General features: G+C 36.0%; 1 protein-coding gene across 1 annotated transcript in view; it reads right to left on the bottom strand.

The window, feature by feature from the left end:
- Nucleotides 1-26,596, bottom strand: part of SI (sucrase-isomaltase) — a 96,302-nt gene that overhangs the window by 58,391 nt on the left and 11,315 nt on the right. The window contains exons 3-21 of the mRNA XM_072410142.1: nucleotides 26,295-26,377; nucleotides 24,359-24,479; nucleotides 23,396-23,505; nucleotides 20,272-20,426; nucleotides 19,555-19,726; nucleotides 16,997-17,096; nucleotides 16,278-16,390; nucleotides 15,460-15,585; nucleotides 13,936-14,067; nucleotides 13,592-13,708; nucleotides 12,446-12,559; nucleotides 11,624-11,708; nucleotides 10,055-10,172; nucleotides 7,713-7,884; nucleotides 5,383-5,499; nucleotides 4,578-4,732; nucleotides 3,859-3,943; nucleotides 2,968-3,024; nucleotides 1,872-1,996 (exon numbers count right to left, since the gene is read on the bottom strand). Coding sequence (XP_072266243.1) covers nucleotides 1,872-1,996; nucleotides 2,968-3,024; nucleotides 3,859-3,943; nucleotides 4,578-4,732; nucleotides 5,383-5,499; nucleotides 7,713-7,884; nucleotides 10,055-10,172; nucleotides 11,624-11,708; nucleotides 12,446-12,559; nucleotides 13,592-13,708; nucleotides 13,936-14,067; nucleotides 15,460-15,585; nucleotides 16,278-16,390; nucleotides 16,997-17,096; nucleotides 19,555-19,726; nucleotides 20,272-20,426; nucleotides 23,396-23,505; nucleotides 24,359-24,479; nucleotides 26,295-26,377 — 2,257 coding nt within the window. The remainder of the gene's footprint in view (nucleotides 1-1,871; nucleotides 1,997-2,967; nucleotides 3,025-3,858; nucleotides 3,944-4,577; nucleotides 4,733-5,382; nucleotides 5,500-7,712; nucleotides 7,885-10,054; nucleotides 10,173-11,623; nucleotides 11,709-12,445; nucleotides 12,560-13,591; nucleotides 13,709-13,935; nucleotides 14,068-15,459; nucleotides 15,586-16,277; nucleotides 16,391-16,996; nucleotides 17,097-19,554; nucleotides 19,727-20,271; nucleotides 20,427-23,395; nucleotides 23,506-24,358; nucleotides 24,480-26,294; nucleotides 26,378-26,596) is intronic.

A 26,596-nucleotide genomic window follows, 5' to 3' on the forward strand; every position in this document is an offset into this window, starting at 1 on the left:
AAATTAAGCTTTTTCCTAAAACTTTTATACCTGAACCTGAATGGTATGTCAGTAATATCATACATTTTTTCCCAGTCAAGAAAAGACAATAATAATTCCGACAAAACTATTTTATGAGTGTTGAGTAGTTTAGGGAGATAACGAAAAATTCCTGAGACGGCTTTCAAATCTTCCAATTACTAAACCAATGTTTTATGGGATCATACCTAATTCTTGTCTTTTCATGAACTGTAAAATAGTTTTCCACCAGGCTATGACAGGATAATGAAACTGTTCACCTTTCTGGAGACATTTAACTCTGAACAAATGTCAGGCTTGACACGTAACATTTCTTTTATTGGTGGTGTGTTTTGGGATTATGCCGGATCAAGTTCAGCTGCACAAGCAACTCCGGTACTGAGACCCTGTATACTTTTATCTCAGCAAAACTTTTGTTCTCCTTTTTCACATTAAATAGCTTTTATATTTGCAGATGCCTAGCAGACCTCTGCCTGATGATTAATATCAGTCTGCTTGGAAATCATCTTTTGCTGGAAAGTCACTGTGTAATGCTGAGATGTTGACATAATGCATAATGTGATGTCCATTTGAATGGTTAAAGTAATATTTTATAAAACTGTAAGGGAATTATCCTCTTAACATAATTACTGATAAGATGCAATTACCATTCTGCTAACTATTGAGGACTGTATAATAAGTCTGAATTATCCGTTATTCTTTTTACACAGTATCACTTAAGGCATTGTTTAAAAAATTGAAGCTAAAATAAAAGTATAAACCCTACCTTGAATGATCAACACACAATGCATAGATACAATCCATCCCATTTTACATATCTAAAAACAAAGTATACCTCCAAAGGTCTTTGTGAAACCTCTCTATGGGAGACTATATATAAAGGGTGAGCATGCTGTTTTTTGTTGTCTAGCTAGTATCACCTTAACCCCATGCTTGGGCAACCAAGGGGTAGTACAAAGTTGAATTAAAAGTGGACTGATAACATATTATAGTTTCAGAGAGACAATCTGAAAGATTCATGCAGGTAGATACAACATTAGGTTATCAGATGTATTAAGTCAATGGCATAGCTTGGGGCAGTGCAATCATCATCATCATCAATTCAAAATGAGACTAAAAATCAGTAGTTGTCAAAGCCATCTGACAATTTGAGGTTTTACTGGAAAGGTTTGTGCATTTATACTGTACATATTTACAATAAGTGTTGAAAAGAAAGAATTATTTATTCCAAAATGGACATTTCTAGCTTTCATTTAGAAAATAACTGTTGTAAAGTATCTGGCCACTAATAGCAATGGCTTTTATTTCAAGCTGCTTGAAAATCAACCTCAATATATTTATTTGTATTCCATGTTTGTTATTATCAGCATGTACAGAACATAATTACTATGTTGCTTATTACAACGCAGTGTACTTAAAAATTAAAAGAAAAATAGTCTTCCTAACTTAATGACTGCAGATGGTACAATCTATGCTTTGTAAAAGGTACAGTGTTTCTGTTCTAAAGAATCCATCCAGAATTTGTTCTCTTGTATCTGAAATTTAAGTTACATTATGTACTTTCTTTTCTAAACAGATGAGAGCATTAAGCAATTGAATTTGGCCACAGAATCAGAACAATAGTCTGTGATTAAAATGATAGAATGAGTCCAGAGGAAAGTTATACAAGGATACATAACAGACAGACTGGCACAGAGAGCTGGTCTGAGGCCTTTCTCCTGCAGGTGCACAATTAGCACAGATGATGATTGCATACGACAGACACTGAATTAAGTAATAGGAGTGTTATTGCTTTAGTGTAGTGCCAATATTAGACAACACTTCCCATGTCAATCAAGCTTGTTTTTTTATACCTGTATTCTGTAGTGCGAGCTGGTTTCTGAGTGGGAAAAATGTAGCCTCCTCGAAGGTGAAGCCCAATTTTGTCTGCTGGGAGATACATGGAAACCTGCTGATTTCTATAGGGAGACTTTGCACCCTGTGAGAAGATAGATTCCATTATATCTGGACATATTCCTGAGCAAGTTTTACTAAAACCTAAAAAAATCAAAGAGGAACAGCAAACAGGACAGCATTTTCTGAATGCGGGAAAAAGTATATATATACCTACACAACACACACACAGGAGCTCAGCGGGACACTGTATTGGCCACTGGAAAACTGTACTGTCCCAGATAGAAGCTATGCTATACATTGATATGACAGGTGATCAAAATAACCTATTTTTGAACATCCATTCCACGTTTGCTGAATCACCCAGTTTCTCCCATGAGAGTCTATCTCTTCCAGTCTAAGGCTTAGTCTACACGGACTGTGTAGAGTAAGCTTTATTTGTGGTCTTGTTTGAAATCCCCATGCATTACAATGGGTTAATCTACACCAGGACATTTCCTTGAGGCACTTCTATGATATTTAACTTAAACGTTGCTTGCAACGTTTAAAAAATTAAAACGCTGGGTTAACGCTGGAAAACGCCTAAAAACATCCACAAACACAGGTAAACATGGGTGAACACTTCCATTGGGGGGCGTTTTCCATTGGTTTCTTGCTTTTTCGAGCACTTAATATGCTTATTAGTTAAAAACATTGTAAAACACGATAAAAACGCAGGAAAACATGAAAACACACGGCATAGGTGTTTTTCAGCATTTTTAACGGCAAGCTTTAAAACCCTAATAAATGTGCATAAAGATGCATATAAACGGAATAGGAACGTTTACACGGGTTTTTAAAAAAGGTCCATGTGGACCCAACCTTAGGGCTTTAATAAATCAAATATCAAATGTGCTATTAGGACAGCCGTATCAACTATTATATATCATATGCCAAGAACTATAGTTAACAAGTACATGAAACGCATACATTTCTCTTTTACCTCAGTATACCATTAACAGATAAACATTTTAATACTTTTTGTACTTTTGAAAAAGTCAAAGATTGTCTCTTTACCGTCTCATAGTCATACCACACAGCATCAGGGATGTAGGCTGTAGCATATTCAGAGCCCTAAATTCAAGCATATGTTAAGACATAAAAAAAACATATTATTATACATTCCTGTAATACATGTGCATTTCCCTACATTTATACCACAACACATTGCAAGTGCAGAAAAATATCTACTAATTTGCCAGGTATATTGTGTGTTTCTGCCTTCCTCTTTATGTGATGTGGTGTCATTCCTGCTTGTTTAATTTCTAATGCACTTGACAAGCAGTCGCCACTAGTGGTCCGCGGGAAATTTAGGGGGTCCACGGCTCTAGTCGGTGCACCCCCAAGGGTCAGGACAGAGACCCCACTGGGGGGATGCAGCAGGCAGAAATGCGGACCATGTCCCGCGTACAGTTCCTGCGCTCAGGAAAGTGGGTGGGCTGTGTCCCTGGACACAACCCACCCACTCTCCCATCACAGGGCCTGATCTACAATGGAAGAGTGGGTAGGATTATGTAATCATGACATCACTATGGGGGAGGTTTCTCCCCCTTTGAGTGACAACCCGCTACTCCCGCATGCAAAAAAAAAACTTTTAATGGTATCAGGGCTGGACTACTAGGGTTCACATTTGTACTGCTAAATGTTTGTAATTTTACCATTATAATACAAAAAAAGTGCTTAGCATGGAGCTGTTCTGCCCACAACCATCATGGCTCCCACCAAGAAAAAAATGTGTATTTAGAACCATCATGAATCAATGTGGGATAATTATAACACCAATAAGTAATGTGGGTAAATATTTAAATCTGTTGTTGATGTAATATCAGAACTCCCAGATACAATTAAAAATAAGGTGAGGATGTTCAAAGGCTACACTTAAGTTTCAGTAAGCAAAGCTTGACATACCGCATCAAGAATAGGTGTAATTAGAAGGCCAGGTCCCCAGAGAAACTGTCGATCTAATGCCCATGTTTCACTATCAGAAAAGAATCTGAAAGAACAAAGGTTGAGGTTTTAGTAGTGCGAAAAAAGTTCCCTCTTTACATGAATAGTTGTTCTTACCCTTGTAGGTTACTTGGAGCATTGCTCTGGATACCTCTTAGCAGGTACTATACCAAAAATGCACCTTAGCAAAACTCAGAATAAAATAACCTAAAGGCACAATCTACTTACCCACAGTTTCCTTTACCCCTATATTTGCCCTCCTCTCCTCACCCAGTTTCACCATATATTCCCCAAATTCTGGATGTATAGTAACACTGTTACAAATATAGTAGTACAGAATTCCCATTTTTTTTGAGGGTTTTGTCATCACTTGTTTCTTTGCTACCTTTACAAAAATGTTTACAACAATTTGTTTCTAAATTTCATCTGTTCCTATTAAGAATGTTATATATTCAGTGACTCCTCTTTTTTGCTTTATCATGGTATGTTACCTTCTCACACCTCACTACAGTGGTTAAAGATCTTGGCAGTGGAATACATTTGTTTAAGTAATTACAAAAATGCATAAAATCAATTGTATATATTATAGTATAGCAACTTAATGTGTATTTCACTTTCAACAGAATATGAAGTTTGCATTTAAGATCAAAGGGTATTCAAAAAGTATTTTAAAGACTTACTCATGGAGCAGAGGCCTCACCACAGTTTCTCCTTTGGTATGAGCTTTGTAGAACAAAGTGTACAGGTATGGTAGCAGGGTGTACCGGATGTTTAAGTAATGTTTTGAGGAGCTTACAAGCAGGGAATCAGCACCATAAGATGCAGGGTCTTGTGGCTAAAATGATAAAACCAAAATAAAACAAGCTGCATTTAAACATCTGAATGCCCAAAAATAATATATATATATATATATATATATATATATATATACACAAGTAATGTGGTGTAAATAGTATTTAAATGAGAAAGATTTAATTGTTTAAAAGAAGTAAAAGTAGTAGTTGAGCATTCTAGTGGCTAAAATACCGTAAAGTTAATGAATATTTAGGTTCAGACTGGCAGTGAGGTTACATGCAATAACGACTTCCTCTTGGCACTAAACCACTTAGCCACCCACAGCAGCCCAGTAGAGAATGAATAGGGGACACCAGTGGGCCGTTCAGTACTTATTAAGCAAGCGCTGGTTCTCTAATACAGGGTGCCAGCCTCTGGAAGCTGTGCAGGAATGCTTGTTCCAGTTCCCACAGCGGGTCTAAACCTAGCTTTAGTGATAATATAAAATAATTTTCTAGTATGGAGGACACTACCAAGACCTTGATTACAGAAAGTAAGTGCCAATGTGTAAGCACATGTGTTTTCTTTTTGAGATACAGCACTACACAGCTGCTATAAGAACAGACAAATATTTCCAGTCTACTGCTTCAAAAGCTCAACAGAAAGAATATAAATATCCATCTTGGTAAATGTTTCAAATTTCAGAATTACCTTGTAGTTTTCAGCATTGTGGTTCCTAGCAAATGGATAAAAAGCTCCAACTTGCATCCATCGTCTGCATAGCTCTTCAGAGCTATCATCAAAAAAGCCACATATGTCAGCCCCAATCTAAAAATAACATGAGAAAACATGTAATATTTATAAATGTATTATATATGTATAGTGTAACTATCAACCAACAAGTGCTCAATATACGTTTCACAATAACTCAAAGCATAACAGCTTACCACACAAAAATATAGCAGTAAGTTCTGTTTATGCAAACCAACGTTTTTGTATTTTACCTAAATATAGTCACAGGCTGTGAATTTATTTTAGATTTTAAAATACTAAGAGATATGCATTTATACCTGCAGTTATCTAAGTAAATAAAAAATTGATGTGAATATAAAGCAATCTTCTAGGAAAATTTTTAAAGATAAAATCCTGACATGTTGGAATATAAGGATGGACAGACCAGAGTTTGCAGCTCTATCTCTTTTGCAGTGAATAACCAATGACAATGACTGCATACACTTAGGTCCATAAATATTAGGACAGAGATAACTTTTTGGTTCTGTACATTACCACAATTAATTTTTAATAAACAACTCAGATGCAGTTGAACTGCAGACTTTCAACTTTATTTCAGTGGGTTGAACAAAAAGATTGCATAAAAATGTGAGGAACTAAAACATTTTCTTAACACAATCACTTCATTTTAGGGGCTCAAAAGTAATTGGAAAATTGACTCAAAGGCTATTTCATGGGCTGGTGTGAGCAATTCCCTTGCTATGTCATTATTAATTAATCAGATAAAAGGCCTGTAGCTGATTTTAGGTGGTCAGGGGGGGTGCTTGTATGTGGAAGATTTTGCTGTGAACAGACAACATTCGGACAAAGAAGCTCTCCATGCAGGTGAAACAAGCCAATTTGAGAAATTGCTACAATATTAGGAGTGGCAAAATCTACAGTTTAATACATCATGAGAAGAAACAAAGCACTGGTGAACTCAGCAATGCGAAAAGGCCTGGACGTCCACGGAAGACAACAGTGGTGGACGATCGCAGAATAATTTCCATGGTGAAGAGAAACCCCTTCACAAGAGCCAACCAAGTGAACAACACTCTCCAGGAAGTATCAATATCCAAGTCTACCATAAAGAGAAGACTGCATGAAAGTAAATACAGAGGGTGCACTGCAAAGTGCATGCCACTCATAAACCTCAAGAATAGAAAGGCTAGATTGGATTTTGCTCAAAAACATCTAAAAAAGCCAGCACAGTTCTGGAAAAACATTCTTTGGACAGATGAAACCAAGCTCAACCATTACCAGAATGAAAAAGAAAAAAGTATGGAGAAGGTGTGGAACACCTCATGATCCAAAGCATACCACGTCATCTGTAAAACATGGCGGAGGCAGTGTGATGACGTGCATGGCTGCCAGTGGCACTGGGACACTAGTGTTTATCCATGATGTGACACAGGACAGAAGCAGCCCAATGAATTCTGAGGTCCAACATTATTTTAAATCAGAGAATGTGTGGCCCTCTCTCCCAAAACAATATCTGCTCAGTACACAACATATTTTCACTTGTTTATACAAAACTGGAGAATGGGTAATTTGAAGTTCTTTTGTGTTCACCTAATGTAATGTGAACAAAAAATAAAAATACATTTTTATTTTTTTTTTCTCCTCCGCCCCAGCCATCGCATAGTAAAAAAGATTGCATTCTGTCTCTACCTGCCTGGCACCAGGTCTCTTTCTGCCAAACCCTGTCAATCATTAAATTTCAGAAGCATCAACTCCACATGTCTTCTCCCAGCAGTGAAGCTTTCAAAGCTGTCAATCTTATTAACTTTAATAAATTAGTAACATAGCTCTTTTTTCTATTGAATGAGTGACAAAGACTAACAATGAGGAAACAGAAGCATTGTAATCTTCCAAGATTCTGCAAAGCAGTGACTCCAAAGATCTCTTTGAGTTATTTTGTAACCTAAAAAAAGAGGAGCAGAATAATAGGAAAAAAAAAAAGTAGGAAAAAAAAACTTTACTGACATTTGCTGGCCACAAGTATTCCAATTGAAGCCCAGCTCAATTCACTTTAGTTTTTACTGGCTGCTCCTCTCATTGGTTAACAAGGTTTGCTGTCTAGTTGCAAGGCTAAAATATTTCTCTGTAATCTTTGCTTATTTTTTGAACTGCTCTCAGTGTTGTCTGTTGCACAAACATCCAATTGGCAATAAAATGGATCATGTTGTTCTACACAAATAACCACAATTTAGTGCTAATTCCCATGGATGACCATTTGTTTTACAGGCTTATTTATGTAATGTGCTTACATAAGGTATTCCAAAAAGACTGAACTCGAACATTCCTGGTATAGCCCATTTAATATCATTCCAGTTGGCAGCATTATCTCCAAGCCAGTGTCCTGAGTATTTGCCTGATCCAGCAAAAGTAGATCGAGAAAAAATAATGCTTCTTTTTCCAGGGAAAACAGCTTTGATGGCTCTGAAATTGAAAACCCATTAGAACAATATAGTTTCTTGCAACTGTTTGCCTAATTACATTTATGCTATTATGATGCCTTAGTTTCAATAAACCTTTGTGAAACCGACAAGTACAGCAAAAATTCTAGCAATTTATAATGCATGTACGGAAATTACATTCAAGATTCCACATAGTTTACAAATTTATGAATACAGCATAATCCATCTATATTTTATAATGTCTCATCTAGTCAAACACTTCACAATAAATGTTTAACATAAATCGCCTAATTTTGGGGAACATCACATAAAACTATGCAGTATATTACCTGCTGGGAAGTATAATTATTAATGCTCATGATAAGATGCAGATGTATTGCAGACCGCGAAGAATGTGAAAGAAAAAGGATGTGTTTAAAAAATGACAAAGACCCTGGTCTACAAATAGGAAAATGTTTATAATATAAATAAATTAATATAATTACAGACAGTGCACCCTTAGCCCTTTTGAAGCAGGGCCCTAACCATTTTTTCTGCATTCTGCAAGCTTTCTGCCAATAGAAAGGATCAGGACAGGAAAGAATAAGGACAGACATTATTGCAAAATACAGATGGTCTTGCTGATGCTATAATCTTTACTTTTAACAATTTATTTTCAAATCTCTCTGATTTCCAAATGTCTGTTGAATTGAGAACAACCTAACAGAGTTCATCCTGACAGTTTTGAGTTTGGCTACCTGTTGTCTGTTCAGTTGTCATAGTCTGTGTAGGGGACTGCCTTTTTCTATCTGCTAGCTGAGTTGGAACTTTGTAAATTGCAAATAAAGTTGTTGAAGTGTTTCCTGCCCCTGACAGTGGCCTTATAAACCCCACCAGGATATAAGTAAATACAGGAAGTACAGGGACAGAGATGAGAACATGTGCTCAACCAGGGTAGGTGCCTGCATCCCTTCCAGAACACACTGACTGCTGTGTCTGTGTAGTTACATCTAGCATAGGTTAGGCATCTGATGGCCCATAGGTAGCAGAGGTCCGGTTGCATTGGCAGATTAGTGTGATTACTAGGGTATAAGTGGTAGGGCAGATAGATTGTTCCTGAACTCCAGAGACTTTGCCTGCATCCCTGCAATCCGGGATCACAGCATACACAGCCCAATTGTCAGTTGGAGGAATTCCTTGCTGCTGTTTCAGGATCATCTCATCAGGACATCTTTGTTACCATCAACTCCAGAGGCCTCTGCAACTCATCCTGACACTGATCATAACTGGAGGTATTTGTGGTTATAGACTCTATATATACCCGGGTATATCTGTGCACAATTCTCCTCAGGACTCTGCTATGTGCTTGATATGTGTACTCATTGATGTTTATTGGTTGTATATTTTTATTAGTGAACCTGTGTGTTCATTTAGCTGCAATGGTTAATGTTGTAAGCTGGGTGTAGTGGTTCCTCGGGTGCTGTTTTTTATTACTGTTAATAATTCTGGTTAATGTCCCAGGAAGGGACCCAGTCCTGGGTGGAGGCACTGCCAACTTTATTATTATCCTTACTCTTCCACATAGCGAAGGCCCAGGATCCTCCCTGTCATCTACAGGTTAGCGCCATAGCCTGGTTTGTGAGGGCTGTGTGTGTGTGCACAGTGGTCCCCCAATGTTATTCATCAGCCAGTCCTAGTAGATTGATGAACAGCCAAGCAGGTACAGGTGCTATACTTTCCCAATGAAGGGAGCACAGTGGGCAGACGCATGCTCATCCTCGCCCTCTCCTCTCAATAGAACAGAACTGGGTGTACAGCACTTGTTAGTTTTTCTTTCACTGAAAATGATCACAAAAGATCATCACAGAAAGCGACAGTAATCTGACATCTATTTGACATCTATACAGGGCTTTACACCTTGTACAGACACTGCAACACAAATCTGATTGAGGAAGCTTGTGATAAAAACAATGTGTTTACTGAGCACTGAAGGGAGATCACAGAGAGCAGCATTATATTTGAGATAAAAATGTGTTTTAATGTTTCCTAACATGCAGGGGTGGTAAACAATAAATTAAAGGTGTGAGATTTTAGCTAAGCCTAAAGGACTGGGTTTCTTTTTCTAGGAAAATCTTGGTTAACAAATATATAGAAATATAGGATACCATAAAATAATATAAGTGACCTTGGCAAAGAACATAAATAAATCTTACTCTTCAGTAGAAAGAACCATGGAATGTCCATATAAGCTTTGGACGTCATAGTGATTGCCCCAGGCTTGCTTTGCATCCATACACAGTGTTTTGGAATACATTACTCTGTCCATAATTGCTGTATGGGAGAAGACAAAAATATGCTTTGTGAACAATAATTCAGTGCATTTTATATATTTATCTAATCCCTACAAAGAGTGCTTTCTTGGAAGACTGAGTTACAAATGTGCTATTTCTTTGATACAGGCCATGTAGCTTTCACAAAGGCTGTTTAATGAACACCATAGTTCACAGTGATCAATAAGTCAAGCTACAAACAAACTCCGCCATTAACCTTTATGGCCACTATTAAAATATTTTGAAAACACTTGTGCTGTGACAGAATAATAAGTGTTTCAGTTTAGATTTTGTTGAGTAGCTTTAAAATAAATTCCAATCAAAGAACGTGAAGACAAATTCTAAGATCAGTTGAGATAATCAGTTTAAGTAACCGAGATTTTATTGTGGTGAGAAGAGAGCAGCTAATTTTCCTTTAAAGCAAAATTATTCAAAGAAAAACCTGTGCTTGTGCTGGTGAATAAAATAATGGAAGTTTGGCATTTTTCTTTATTGGATTTGTCTACAGAGCTTACCATTTTTTTGCATTTCATGCTTACAATGCTGTATGGAGTCTTGCTAACAACCTATAGCTCTGTGCCATTTGTTGCATGCAAGGTTGTGTCCTATACTAAATTTATTTTGTTATAATGAGCAATAATAATGAACAATATTAATTAATATTAATAATGTTCAGTGTTCTAGATAAATACATAGAATGTCCATGGCAATGGCAGGGTAAAAGATACAAAAGGCTGATTAAAACGTTGTGCCCTACAGTGCAAATCAACATTTTTTTAGTGTTTCAGGAAGCTGCCAATATAGTTAATTTAGTAATTAAGGTATGCAGCATGGTGGTTCAGAGGTTAGCACTCCAAGACATCAAATCGTGAGCCCCTTTGAGGGACAGCTAACATAACTATGGACTTTGTATGTCGGCGCTATATATATATATTGGATAATATTAATACACTGGGGTTATTAAGGTATACTCACTTTAAGGACAATCAGGTGCAAGGGAAATACCAGGTATTTTTTTTAACACCCTCACTGTGTTCTCTAACGTAAAGTAAAGATAATATTCTCTAGTCCCATATTAATCAGTGTGATGTTGAGTTTTGTGTAGGGAGAAATGCTTTTTGTTCCATTTTACATTAGTGCTTCAATACCAGTACCTAACTTAGTGCCATTGCCACACTTCAATGTAGTTCACTATATTTTATATTCACTAAATTATATTATGATTATCACATATTGACAATGCTACAGTCTACAACACCCCATAGCAAAGATCTTTGAGTGCTGGCCTCTTTAATAATGGGATTTGTATGGTACCACCACTTTATTTTGTAAAGAGTTTCTGCAGTACAGTCTGCTGTCTTCGTGCATATCCATATCTAAAGATAATTATTCTATTTGATTTAAACATATTTACATTCATTTTTCTATAGACATCTATTTGCACTCTCTTACCAGGTGTATATGGAGGATAATTTAAATTGTTGACAGCACAGCCTTTCTTTGATCCTTTCACAAAGTTGGAAACTTCATTCATGTCCTGTTAAAAAAACATCAAATTCTTTAAAAATGCAACAGCATTTGCATAGTAAATATCTTTTTTTTCTGCTGGAGCTAATTTTTTCCCATGTTTACCACACATGCTATAATGCATGCTTTAAAAGACTTATCAAGACTTATCAAACTTATCAATTTAAAGTTTTTAGTATTTAATTTTTTTGTTTTTTCTCATGCACAGTGATCGCCAATATGTATATAACATTTGTCATTTTCAGGTTTTAAACCTAAACTCCCATCTATTTTCTCTCCTTTCTCATAAGGGTATCATTCTAATTTCTAAAAGTCTGCACACTTAACCTTCCATACAATAAGCATTAAAAACTGCAGCAGGTACACTCAATTTCCTGTCTGGTAAACTACAATAATTATCAAGCCTTCCCCTACTGATTCTTTAGTACAATTGTCAGTGTCCTGTGGCCAGTCTGGCTGAACAGTATTATACTCATCATTGGCAGGTATAATACAGCTTTTAAAAACAGGTGCAACAGGAATTTAAAAATCTGGTTAGATTTTGCAACCAGCCAAACCGTAATCGACCAGAGGCAGAATTTATTTTGTTGTGTTCTAAGTACCTCTCTGATTATCAAATGATGTTAATATACTGTAGCTAAAATTCCAACTAGTTAATATAAAAGCTGTTGATTATGAAGTTACAGTATATAAAGGTTACATATTTTATGATCATGATAAATTTATGTTCATACATATTTTACTTACAATCCATATGCCATCGTAGTTTACTTGGTTATAGAACAAAACACACTCATCAACCCACCACTTTGTGCAAGCTTCATTGGTATAGTCAGGAAATACTGTAACTCCAGGCCAAACCTATTGTAGAGGCAATCAATATATCAATATGGTTATGTTATGCACAAGCCACCATTTTTTTGTAAAAAGATAAGCTTACTATGCTAGATTTCATTAGAGGTATAAGTATGCACTTTGACAACCAGTCTAGTATGTATTCAGTCCATTCCAAAATTCAGCATTATGAGTGAAAGAGGAACTAAACCCTCATATAGTCATCTGTCCCAGTTCCATTATGGGCTCTGATCATTTTTAAAGTAGAACTTTTTGATCCCCCTTTACAAATAACCTACTAAATGCATGTGTTTCTATATTTCCATTGGCTCACAATACAAACACCTATGACACCCTCTATTTTGAATACAAGCATAGAAGACAATCCAGAGACATGACAAAAATGTTCATTAAACCACATTTTAACATTCAAAGAGCAAGCACAAGCAAAGCAATTATTACAAAGTGAGAAATGTATAAAAAAACAGCAGAATCACAAAAACATTGCAAAACATGCTTTCTTATATATAGCAATATTGTCTACATTAGTAGCATTGTTTTGTGTATTTAGTAACTCTTAGCCTGCAATCCTGGAAAGCTTACTAAGACAGATTTTTAAAGGAATTGAAAGCTATACCATTGTAGATAAGACATATTTTCATTTAAACACACACAATTGAGAAGTAGCCAGGAGCAAGTTTTATATTGTTCCAATTGATTGAGTATGAATAAAGCTGCAATCTAGTAAATCAAGTAAATCTTTCCAATAATCTATTGCTGCTCCTATTTATCTGTTCACATTGCTAATGAGCCCCTTGCTTTATTATCTCAGTCTTGACTCAAAAATCCGGATGGGTGAAAGAATGAATTTCTTACTCCAGTCTCTGCTAGCCTCGTAACAACCCTATGGGATATATGTGCATTGGTTGTTTTTCTATTGGAGAAAATTGTGCTGCACCTGGGACTCTTTCCCGTTTCCTATCTTTTCTAGACCTTTTCAAACATGAAATAATGCTTTAGATATTCTTATAGATATATAGATAGAAAATGATACCATACCTCTCCAACAAGTGGGGTTTTTCCATCTGTCTCATTTACCCACACACCTAGTTTGTTTCCTCTTTCGTATGCTTCATAAGGACCATTAATCAGGGGTGTATTGGCAATAGCAGGATCCTAATAAGGAAATTACAACATTAGGAACTGAGATCTAAACCTTCAACCTCCTTCCAGTCAGGATTAGGAATTATCTCTACATTAAAGCCTTGTATACAGTTTGATTCTAGGATTCAGAATTGTTCCCAGGAATATACAGAAGAGGCATTTGCTGGCTTCACCAGGTCTGGACTTAATAATAGTCTGGACTAAAATATTACTTTGCACCAAGATACATATCTACTCACCAATATGATGATGTATTTTTGACCATTGGCATGAAGATTCTGGGCAAAGTTAGGGAGATCAGTAAAGTTTTCTTTATCATAGGTGAAATCCTTTCTGTGTTCCATGTAGTCAATGTCAGTAAACTGAACATCCTAAAAACAAATATAAAAAACCTCATGTCCTTGTTTTTTATATTATAAGCACTAGTTAGCTTTATGTTCATTGTTGTGGCTATATATAACCTTCTCTGTTGAAATAGCCTAATAGCATTGCCTTACATCGTTAGGGCATTTACATCTAAATCAAGAATAAACAAGAACAGGAAGATCCATAAATAGATCTCAGACAGAAGACTATCAATAAAGCGTTAATGTAAAGAAAAAAATGAAGTATATGCTGGGTTTGCCATAAATTATTTATACAGCATTCTAAGTTTGGTTGAAGTTGTTTTTCATCTGATCTAAAAATCGACAAATACAATGTGGACTTATTAAAGTTGTACCAATGTTTAAAAATAGAAATAATTGTTTTTTAAAATGTAAGAGTTTCCTGGTAACTGGCCTTTATTATTCTCATTGTATGAGTTAGGCTGGGTGCACACGTCTAATGGAATCTGGTGTGAGTACAGCGCCTGTTGTCCAGTGTCCGAACGACAAACGATCCTAATGGAAGAGAAGAGGGGGAGCGTGCAGCACGGTGCTGCTCCGTCGCTCTCCCCCTTCCTTCTCTATAGAGCAGAATGGGGCTGTATGTACAGCACTCATTTATGCATCGTGCAGTCCTTAGTCGGAAACGATTGTGAAAGATCCTTTAAAATGACAACTGTTGCACGTGTGTATGTAGCTTTTGTGAAGCAAAGGATTTTACATAAAACACTCACTCCATTGCCAGATCATTCAAATTGATAATCCATAGTTAATGATGGTCTGTAGAGAATGATTTTTCATTAGTTGGTTCAATAATTGGCAGTCTGTCAGCTGTTTGTAAATGTCTGTGTACAACTTTTGCAAACTATTTGATCTACAATATTCGTATAATAAAAAAAAAAAAAGAAGGAGCCGTAAAAATGTTTAAAATTGTCTACTAAGTTTAGCATTTTTCTGGTTATTTTTATTAGGAATTAGGTACATTTGCTTTAAAATGTATTATAAGAAGGTAAGTCATGTTATTCTGCCCATATTCTTTATATCATCACTCAGATTTATCCAAGCAAGATATCATTAATGATGCATTCTTCAGGCTGTAACTATTCTTAACTATATTTACTTTTGTGTATTTGCAGATACTTTTTCTAATTGAAACTTAACTGATAGATGGTACGTTAATTTAGTGATTATATTGAATACTACGTAAGAAAGAACACAAGGCTATGACAGTATGCCTTTATTAGGGAATCCTCAATCATGAAGGTAAGAATGGATAATTTATAATACATAGTTACATACAGTAAATAGACTGAGCACCTTGTATAGCTTAAATACAGTAATATAGACAATTTTGTGTTTATAAGCATGATGATGCATGTGTAGCATGTTGTAACTTACATAAGGAATGTCAATGGCTCTGTTCCTTTCAACCACATCTTTCACCTCATTCAGTGTCTTGTATCCCCAACGACTTAAATGGAACCCAAGAGTCCAATACGCTGGCATATATGGCCTACCAATAAACTATTACAAAAAATAAAAAAAATGATGAATGTAAATTTGATCTCTTCCTATGTCTTTAAATAAGAATATCATGCATAGGCCATTTTCACAGATCAGGAGTTAGATTAGAAAAAAAACATTAATATTGCTTGCTGAAGTGGGCTAAAACATTTATGGAAAAAGAGGAAAGAAGCAAGAACATGGGTTGAATTCTTGTAGTTGAAACACCACTGCTTTCACAAGAAATATGTTTATGAATATTTATGAGAAATTATTTTCTTCTGCGTATTCTTTTATTCTAGTATCTGATCCAGACACCAGTAAACTAAACCTGCCACAAACTTGGAGTATTCAAACTAAGCATATGGTAAACAATAAGCAGGGGTCACCTTCAGTAAAAATTACTTATCAACATTGTTAATAAAGACCGAGACATAACTGGTTTGTTTTACACACAAATCATCACAGTTCTAGTAAACATCTGATTTGGTGCCATAATGTCTTACTCTGAAGGCTTCCTATTGGGATATGTTAAAAACCCACAAGAACTCACAAGTTCATATATTGATAACATCATTAGGATTTTTAATTATCATTTTGACATGCAATCTATGCATAAATTACATGTAAAGGGTTGGAATTATTAGACAAGAATTATTTCTACATAAAGTTGTAAAGTTGCAAAGTTTTTAATCTAAAAAAAATTAGTTTACCTCGAGATACTCCATAACCACATCTTCAGGTGTGTTACCCACAAAAACATAAAAGTCAAGGATTCCTCCAATTGTCCTGTATGTTACTGCTGGAGCTGGCTGAATTATTACCTCTGTAATAAAAATTAACAGTAAGACCATTTATAAACACATTTCTTTTCAGTACTTAGGGTATTAAGAGCAGCAGTATTAGCGGGCAATGGCTCAAGAGTACAATTGTTTGTTGCTCTATCCTGTATTTTTGACATATCCAATGATCTCTAGTAAGGTGAAGAATAATTTAACAGAACTGATGAAACAAGAAACAAACAGTAGTAAGGAGATGCAAAAATCTTTATTGTTCAGATAATTCTCGGGTGGGTTCCATTAACCATACATTCATCATAAAAAAAATAGAATCTCTAGTAGCACATTCTAATTTTTATTCTCTTATAATGTTGACATATCACTGTTTGTGATTATTTGGAAAATGTTCAATATAATTGTTATTGCTGACAATATCAGGGGCAACAAGCATTCTTAATTGGAATCTAGGATTTATTCTGTATACCATCAATACTATAAAGTACAACTCATGTAATTCATGTAAGATTTCCCACGGTATAGAGAAAATCTAGAAAGTTTGTCTACGCATTTTCTTTTACAAGTATAAATTCTCTTGAATTTATCCTAAAAATATGCACCCCTGGATAATTTTTTTTTAAATAATAAATACTTACCCATTGCATTACTGTTCATTAGAAAAACTCCAAATGAAGAGCCAGTTTTATCTTCCAAACACAGGAAAAATGTCTGTGCACCATATAAATTATTGCCATCCTGCAGAATAAAACACATTGATAAAATCTTGCATTCTTACATAAAGTTGTGTGTACAGTTGTCTCATCTAAATATGAGAAATGAACATACTAGTGATGGCAAATTTAAAAAAGAAGTATGACTGTTAGTTTTTTTTCTTTGCGGTGCTGGGTTCCAGTTTCAACGCTATCTCGGCCAGGGCACTATCTGCATGGAGTTTGCATGGGTTTTCCTCCGGGTACTCTGGTTTCCTCCCACATTCCAAAAAGCATGCAGGTTATTTGGCTTCCCCCCAAAAATTGAACTTAGACTGTATTAAAGTCATATGACTATGGCAAGGATATTATATAGGGAGCCCCTTTGGGGGACAGTTGGTGACATATTTAGGGACTTTGTACAGTGCTGTGTAATATGTTGGGACTATATAAATACTGTGTATTAATAATATCAGGAAGGTAGAACTCCTGCAGGTATCCAAGCCACTCACAGCCTTGGGTGTTCTCGAGTGGTGCTCTGTCTCCCTATGAAAGGAGAGGCAGGCAATGTCCAAAATAGTTTGCCACTCAATTCTCTTGACCTTGCCTGACCCTGTACCTCTCTATTTGACCAGTATCTATATAAAAACTGCTGTTGCACATGTCCATGTTGCCTGTGTTAAGGTAGTTTTGTGCTATTTTCTGGGATGTGTGTTTTTTTTTGATTGTCAGTTGTTGACCTTGATGTAACTATTGCTGACCCTGATTGTGACTATTCTTTGCTTGTTGCCTAGACCAACTTCTGACATCTCAACAACAAATTCCTAACCCCCCCCCTTGGATTATCTGCTTCGCTCACTGACCTCCAGAGCAAAACCTCTGTTGTCTTCTACCCTTCTGACCATGAACTCCCTAACTATTTGAGTTATCCTCTCAGATCACTGCTTTTCAGTTTATGACTCGACCTTTTTACCTGACTACATTATTCCTGGACTTTGTAGCTACCTCAAGCTCCATTCCCAGGAAGATCCCTGGTCATCTGCTAATCCATATCCCCCTCAGGTGCCCTACCTTGGATGTGATGGCTTGCCTTGCCTATATTTGAAGACTTCAGGGACCGATTGGGGGATTAGTGCTTGGGCAAAACACTGGAACACAACCAGAGGCCGTATAATTTTAAAGGTGTATTTCTAAAATCTTTAACTACATTGGCTCTTTAGTACTATTTACTGCAATTTAATGTGTTCTAACTTTTGTATTTCTTTCCTGTTATCCTATTTTTTTGAGTAAGGAAACTGACATGTATTAACTGTTATGTCCACATGGAGAATTCTCTTTCCTATCTTTCCAGCAATGTCCCCATAGTTTCTCTCAAAGTCTGGACCTGATTTATTAAAGCTCTCCAGGGTGGAAGAGATTACACTTTTATCAGAGAAGCTGGGTGATCCAGCAAACCTGGAATGGGTTTCTTAAAAGTCATTTGCTAGCTAATGTTTTGAATCCTGAAACAGATCCATTCTAGGTTTTCTGGATCACCCAACTTCACTGATGACAGTGTATCTGCTCCATCCCTGGAGACCTTTAATAAATCAAGTCTACTTACCATTTCTTGGCCTAACTCATTTCTAACCACATTGATTAATGCTCTAGTACTTTCAATAAGCCGCTCTTCAAACTTCAGAGCTAATAACTGCATTAACTCTTTCAGCAATATACTTCAGTTTATTTGTTATGTACCTGTAACTTCTAGTATAAAATCAGAATCTTTTAAGTGTGGAGGAGTGTCAGAAATATACGTTTAGATGTCAGCAATTGTGTTTTGTACACAGGGTTTTAGTTACTGCTCTGACCTCTGATCTTTAATATTCTCTTAGAGTTAGCCTGCGGTAGAACCTGCCAACTTAGTCTGTCTGGGCTTTGTGGTCTAAACATAGATAAAATTGGAATGTAAAGCACATTATAAGAAAGTATTATTCAAGGACAACATTGTGAATGGATAAAATTTACTAAAGTAAAGACAGAGCAGTTCTGCCTGATCTTGCATCTACCCTTTAAGAGCTCTAAGGATTTACACTTGAAGAAGCTGTCACCTAAGAAATAAACCTTTGTTCTCATTTGATATTGCTGAAATACAGGAAGACAAACATTAATTTCACAACTCAAATGTTGGATAATCCTATATTAGTTAAACCTCCTGCACAATACAATCTACTTAATTAAGCTTACAGAATTATTTCTCTTAACTCTGTATATTAATTACAATATGCACTAATTAGAAATATAGAATTCATCCTATAATAGTTTAACAAGCTTTAGGGTAGAGTAAGCCTTCCTTTATTTATAATTGCTTATTGAAAACAGCACATTTGCAAACTTGCTCAGGTACATTGATTTGCTTATAATTACTGACTGCAAGCTACTTTATGTGAAAAAGAGATATTGTAAACAATGTGTGTAATGAGCTTGTAATCATTAAATAAGAGATTATAATAACAAGCACTTACTCCATTGGGAAACCAGTCTCTGGTAAATATAGGCCATCTTCTCCAGTTGGTATCATGCTTGTATTGGCGGTGGACGTGCTCCCCCAAGCCATAGATATTGCTGCTGGGTAGTTTGATTGAGAGTTGTAGGAACTGATCAGCATATTGAAGGGGTCCAATGGTGGTGTCAAAGCTAGTTTAACAAGATATTTAAATGTTTTAATTACACAGTTTTTTAATCTGAAGGCTTACACCCCTTAAATATAGTACTGTGAAAAAGAAAAAAAATAATGACCTTTGTTTTAGAATAAACATTTCCAGGTGATTCTGAACATATTTTACCCTTGAATTAGAAAATTGTTGTAGAGCCAGTAAAGCCTATTACAAGTAATGTTATTAGCTTCCTAAATAGAAGTAGGTGCCCTCATTATTTGTCTCTTCTCCTATTTATGTAAATCATATAATGTGGTTTGCACTATTTTCCTGTTATAGATCAATTACAATATCCCTATTAGCTTGCTTCCTCATTTGTTATCTGGACCTACCCATTTCATTTTATTGGGTAATTTAGGATACATAACTTGTATACTATGTTTTGCATAAAAAAGTTTAGCACTAATTTACATTTTGATTGTGGAATAAATAACAAAGTAATCTACCCTTGCTAAAGGGAAAAACATCCTCAAATTGCAAATCTATTCATAAACATTTTTAACTTGACAAAAAGGTCTTTCTTACATGACTCTGGCATCTGGTGTTTTTCTGTGAACTTTGATTCCAAAGGGCTTTTCAACCAACACAACATCATAATTTGGGTTTGGTTCTGCTGGCCCCGTAAATTCTTTAACATTCTCATGAGGAACTTCGAATCGTTTATTTTTGGGATCAGTAATCTACAGAGAAAAAAAGTTTTATGTGTTGGCTCAATTCAAGGACACGTATGTCAAAGAATGTTTTTGCAATACAGAATGAAACAAAATGTACATACAAACATGAGGAAGGGAAACTGCCTCTCCATTAATTATGAAGGGATTGAAAAGTAATACGGTATCATAATTACTTTATCTAAAAAGAAAAGTCCCATGAGGTAAAGAGGTAAAGTTCAACTTCTACTTTATCTTTCTTTAAGCAAGGTGTTCAAAATCATGAACAAGGAGTTCAAGGACTGAGCATATCTTTATTGATTAAGTAAATCTAAATGCTTATTTTAAGGCATTTAGTATGATAAATCATTGAATATCAAAAACAATTGCTAGGTAATTTTGTAATAAATGACTGTTTATAACTTTATCATCTACTGCTTATATCCTCTAGTTTTTTACAGCCAGTTTCTGTCTACAAACACTGACATTGTAATTGGCTGCATATTATTGCCCTGGACCAGCTTTCTTATGTGACAGGTGAGACATACCTATGCAATGTGTGCTGGCATCGATGCTTGTAGTACCTGCCAGAGGCACTAGCTACAGAGTGACAATACAGGACTATGCAGTAATTTGGAGACATTGACCCGTAACATGAACCTGAACAAGGATTTTTATCTTGATAGATTTTTTATGATAAATTAGTGTTTGGGTGTAAATCAACTTCAAAGACAGCCATGAAAGTGATATTTTCAGCTATGTCTCTTTGCATATCCTCCATTTTTCAAATAGGGGGAGTTGGAAAATGTGAGCCTGCTGTAATATTGCTCCAAAGACTGGAGAAGGTAGACTATCATGGGAGAACCTGGGTGATCCAGCAAAACTGGGATGGTTTTCCTAAAATCATTTCCTGTTATTGGCAAATAACAGCAAATGATTTTAATCCTGGATCAGATCCATTCCAGGTTTATTTGATTCACCAAGTTCTCCAACAATTTTATTTCATCTTATCCAGTCTTGAAGAGCTTTAATAAATCAGGGCCAGTGTCATTGTAGTTGATTACTAAACAAATTCAGGCTCTTCATTAAGCAAATGAATTATCACCTTGAAAATACATTTTATTTAGTTTAGTAAATACCCAATAATATACAGGGAAATGAAAAACATGAATCATGATCTACACTTGCCTAAGATTGTATGGCTGAAGTCAGCAGAGCTTCACCACACTACATTAAGGAACATTTCTTTGTCTAGTTCCTGTTGCTCAGTGAACCACCTTTACGTCCTTTAGTATTTCAACCCCAATTGTTTTTTTTCATCAGTAGTCTTCTTTTTAAGGATGTTAAAGGGGTAGGCAACATTGCTGCATCCAAAAACATGCAAAAATGCTTTATAGCGTGTCACAGAAATCAAAGTGCCCATATGTTTGCAGTATGTTTCCCACCTGCATAAAAACCCCAAAGGTCCAAACTCTGATGATTGCAAAAGTCTCCTTTAATGCCTGTTCTATGGACATTTGCCTCAAAGTATGAAAAGTCCCAAAAACAGTTTTGATAAGTCAAGCCTAGACCATCACAAAAACTCTACTGGTTCCTTGTGGTATCTGGCACCATCACATTAGCAGTGGATTCTTTAAATCACACCTTGTTTGCCTTCTTCTCTTGCATTCTGCTACCAACTGATACCGAGGTACACAGCACACACATATCTGCAACAGTGATTCATCAGACCATGCCACCTTCTTTCATTGCTGCATTATCCAGGTCTAACAGTTACATGCCCATTGTAGGTACATTCATTTGCTCTGTGTAGCACTTTGTTCTGACACCTTTCTCTCATATGCAGGATCACATTTTTCAACAGTAGTTGTTCTGTGGGATAAAATCACAAGGTCTTCCTTACCTAATACATGCATCAATTAGCCATGACCCTATAGGTACTTACTTTTGGTAGGTACTAACCTCTACATAACTCAATCACCCCTACAAGACCTGTCAATATGCAGATGCATTATCTAAAAAAAAACACATCCTCATGGTTGCCCATTTTCCTACTTCCAACGCCCTTCATTACTGGCTTATATATCCAACCACTTCATGGGTGTCAATTATTGTGAGATAATTATTATTCATTTCCTGATGAGTGGTTTTAATAATTTGGCTGATCAGTGTATACCATGGTCATTTTGACTGCTATCCAGAAAACATCTATATATATGATGTGCAATTTTTCATTACGAATCAGTAAAGTAGAAACCTGAATAGACATTAAAAAATATACTGAATCTCTGCATGATAAACTATTTAACAACCTAAGCAGCCTAATCATTTTTCCAGTGCATGCTAAGAACCTTTTTTCAAGCTCTAAATTTGTAAGCATACATTCCTCAGGGAAAATCATATTTGCTTAACGTTTAGGCAAATTGTAATTTCTGCTAAATATGGTCTAGATAATGTTTGTCTGAATTTTAATAAAAACAGGCAGTGGTCTTAAATGATACCTATGTATTGCCTATATCTGGAGTTACTGGGTATTTTTATTGATTGCTAACTTCTAAACAGAGCAGTGGGAGAGCAAAGGAAAGGTGAATGTAAGCTGATGGTGGGGTTTTCATTAAAAAGGACTTGTTCTATGCCCTGGGTGCTCATTAGATATTCAGTTTTTTGTTGATTGCTTTCACACGTATATATGAAATATTTACAAAATTAGTGATTGCTTTAAACAAAAAGTACAAAATAAGTAATACGCCACAGCATGAACTGGATTTGTATACTGTGTATATGCAAACAACACAACCAATACATAGCTTGTGAAAATGAAAATAATTGGAGCCAACTGGTCTGTAAAAAAAAAAAAAAAAAAAAAAAAAACACAAAATGTACAGAAGTAACATATTTTTTAATAAATATTTTTAAAAATGTGAACCACACAGTATGGAGTACACCATTTGGGCAGTACACATTTCATATGGCATGTAGCAGCAACTGAAATCACAAACCTTGAATCTAAACCGATTTTTCGTCTGTATCTGTGCAGTAAGCTGCAGCTCCTCTATTTCTGTCCCAAACACCTTAGGAGTAGCCAATCTTTTTAGACGAGCGTCAAATCCTGTGAAAAAGCCATATAGAAGTTACATATCATGCTATCATATATATTGACAGTTCCGTCAAATCATCTTACCTATTCTGATTTCCTACTTGCCATTGTACTTTTGTATCAGTCCAGTGGGTTAGGGGCAGTAGGATGGGGGATGTGGAAGCAGAGAGTGCTTGGAGGTGGGTGGGTCATGGAGGCAGGGCATGAGGCCAAGGCGGGTCAAGGACGTGGAGGGTCGTGGGGGCTCACATCATTTGTACATGGGGGCCCACTGTTGGCTATGTCCAACACCAATACCTAGCTATTTTTTCCTAATGAAAGACAATGCCTGTGTCTTCTAAAGAAAGTAACATAGTACATTGAGGGTCAGGTAATATGTGGATGGGTGTTGAAGACCTATAACACAAAGTGTGTTCAAAACGCATTAACATGCATTAAAACACGCACATAAAGGTACAAGAGCAGCCTAAAATCTAACATGACTAAAGGGAAATCACACATAAAGTCCACTTCCTAACAATTGCTAACAGGCTGTTTTTTAAAACATAATAAAGGCTGTTGAAAGTAATTACAAATCAAGTCAAGTTGGACTCTGCCTTTCAAAAATCTCTATTAAAAAAACACTATGCAGCAAAAGTGAATCAGCTTTTTTAACGTATATAAATCTTTCCACATTGTAGGAATGTTAATTTATAAAAAAGATCCTTATTTTTCTCCCATAGAAACCCAGGTCTACACTACCCTATATTGTGGAGGCAGCCAATACTTAGTGTATAGGTGTCTACGTTTTATCTTCATAGAAATGCAACTGACAAATATGTTTCTCAGAAAGGATATTTAATAAACCTATTTTTATCATTTCTACCTTTTGATGTTGATATCCTGCCACCAGTTACTTCATATCCATGACTGTGTGTGAAGTAACACCAAGGTACATGACTTTCCTCACCAGGACTCCAACAACATCCCCGTTGTTTGCAAGACAGCTTCAAAAAAAAAAAAAAAGGAAATGTCAGCAAGAGAATTAAAAGCAAGCAAACTACCAATGCACCCAGAAAACACTGCAGCTGTCCTAGAGTCAAAATAGTTTAGATAATTAATATAGGTAGAAAAAGTATACGCAGATCTTTTTCCTCAAAACTTTAAACTTGGCATTTTGGGAAGCAAGAACATCCATGTTGCATGCATTGCATGTACATCCCTGTCTACAGTAAATTTAATTGGTAAAGCTAAGTAAACTTAAAGCATAGTTTTCATTCAGCATATATTAAAGCAGCGGTCGCCAACCCAGTGGTCAGTGGTCCGCGGGCTGTACGTGGCTCTGGCCAGTGTTCCCCGGGTCGGGTCAGGAGAAGGAGCCCGCTGGGGGGGCGCACTGGCCAGAGCCGCAGACCATGTTTCCCGTATGCATCACAGGCTCAGGGCGGTGGGTGTGGTGTTTTTCTGGACATAACCCACCCACTCGCAGACCTGTGATGGGAGAGTGGGCGGGTTCTGGTAGCATGATGTTGCTCTTGGGGAAGTTTCTTCCACTTTGAGTGACACACAGTTCTCCTTGCATGCACAGTCAAGAGTCCGTAAACTTAGTGGTCCGTGACGTCCAAAAGGTTGGCGACCACTGGATTACAGAATGGCAAAATACTTTTCAGCATATTTTTTTACTCCCAAGGGGGAAATTTTCCTTCACTTCTGTAAACACAGCAGAAAGAAATAGGAAATTGCTCCAATGTGAGGGAAATACTCCTATAATTAGAATAGATGTCTCCGAAACAGGTGTCCCCAGTAAAAAGATTTTACCCCTATCTCTACTTTGGTAACAGCTAAAACTTTGAGATTTCCCTCACTTACATCTTAGTGATATCACAAGGACAAACGGAGAGCAAATCTACCTACAGGTGACAAACAACAATAAAAACCTGAAAAAAGTGTGCAGGGTGTGTTCAGTATGCCACATTCCTCTGACCTGCTGCCAACCATCTACGCTTGCTGGCAATTCTCAGCTGTAATATAGAAGCTGTAAAAGTTGCTTCTGTCAAGAAACACTAAACACTGCTTAGTTCCACAACACAGAGAAAGGGTTCTACTTTTCTTTTTGAATAATTTTGAATCAATTCTTTTTTATAACATCAAGATCTTCTGTTACTGATATTTTTTTTCTCTTACTTTTTTTTTTAACCAATATTAAAACAATATTAACCAATATTGTTTTTTTAATTATTTTTTAAAAGTGTTTTAGCGTCAAACTGAAAAAAATATTTTAAGTTTTATAAGTAACTAATGCAATAGTATGTATTGCAATCATATTTTAAACAGAACAAATTAAAGAATAAAATATATAACTTTTAGCGACAGTAAAGAAAGTGTGGTGTTATGTATGTATGTTTAAAGCTGAACTCCTGGAAAACAGTTAAATCAACAGATGAACTACATAAATCAAAGCTTTTATACCTTACAAATGATTCATATTGTTCAGTCCTAAGATTTACATGGGCAAAGGGAAAAGACCATGGACTTCACTGATAATGGCTAAGACGCCAAAAACAAATATATAATATTAGACTGCATTTGTTTAAAGGGTTAGAATGCACAGAAAGCCTAGGAGCAAAAATGTATGCTTTGCATGGCTTTACCCAAAATCCTAAATAAACAACTAGACTCCACTAAGGTTCAGTAGTTTAATGAAGAACTTCCCTTAAGTTCCCTTAAGTACACCCTACCATAACCTGTTTAATTAGGAAAATGTATTGAATGATATTCAAATGAACCTACTTGGCTATCACTAAAATTGGATAATTGCTTACCTCTGAAGCCACTTGATCTGGCAAACAGTCAATTCTTGAACGTACGTCAATGGCTGGGCACTGAGGTTCAAAGGGAGGTACCTCTGTTTAAAAGAAAAAAAACAGACGTGTTTTAAACAACTGATTTAATTACATAAACATTGAATTTAAGAATAGATTTCCCATATTCAGGAGGTATTACATGCGTGGGTTCATTTTAAACATCATATGTGGAGAAAATTGATAAAAAGATTAGAAGTTCTTCTTTGCATGATTAGATGCTTAAAGTGAACATATGCCAACACCATCTCACTTATATTTAC

The sequence above is a fragment of the Pyxicephalus adspersus genome, chromosome 4 (assembly GCF_032062135.1).
Source record: "Pyxicephalus adspersus chromosome 4, UCB_Pads_2.0, whole genome shotgun sequence".
Classification (NCBI taxonomy): domain Eukaryota; kingdom Metazoa; phylum Chordata; class Amphibia; order Anura; family Pyxicephalidae; genus Pyxicephalus; species Pyxicephalus adspersus.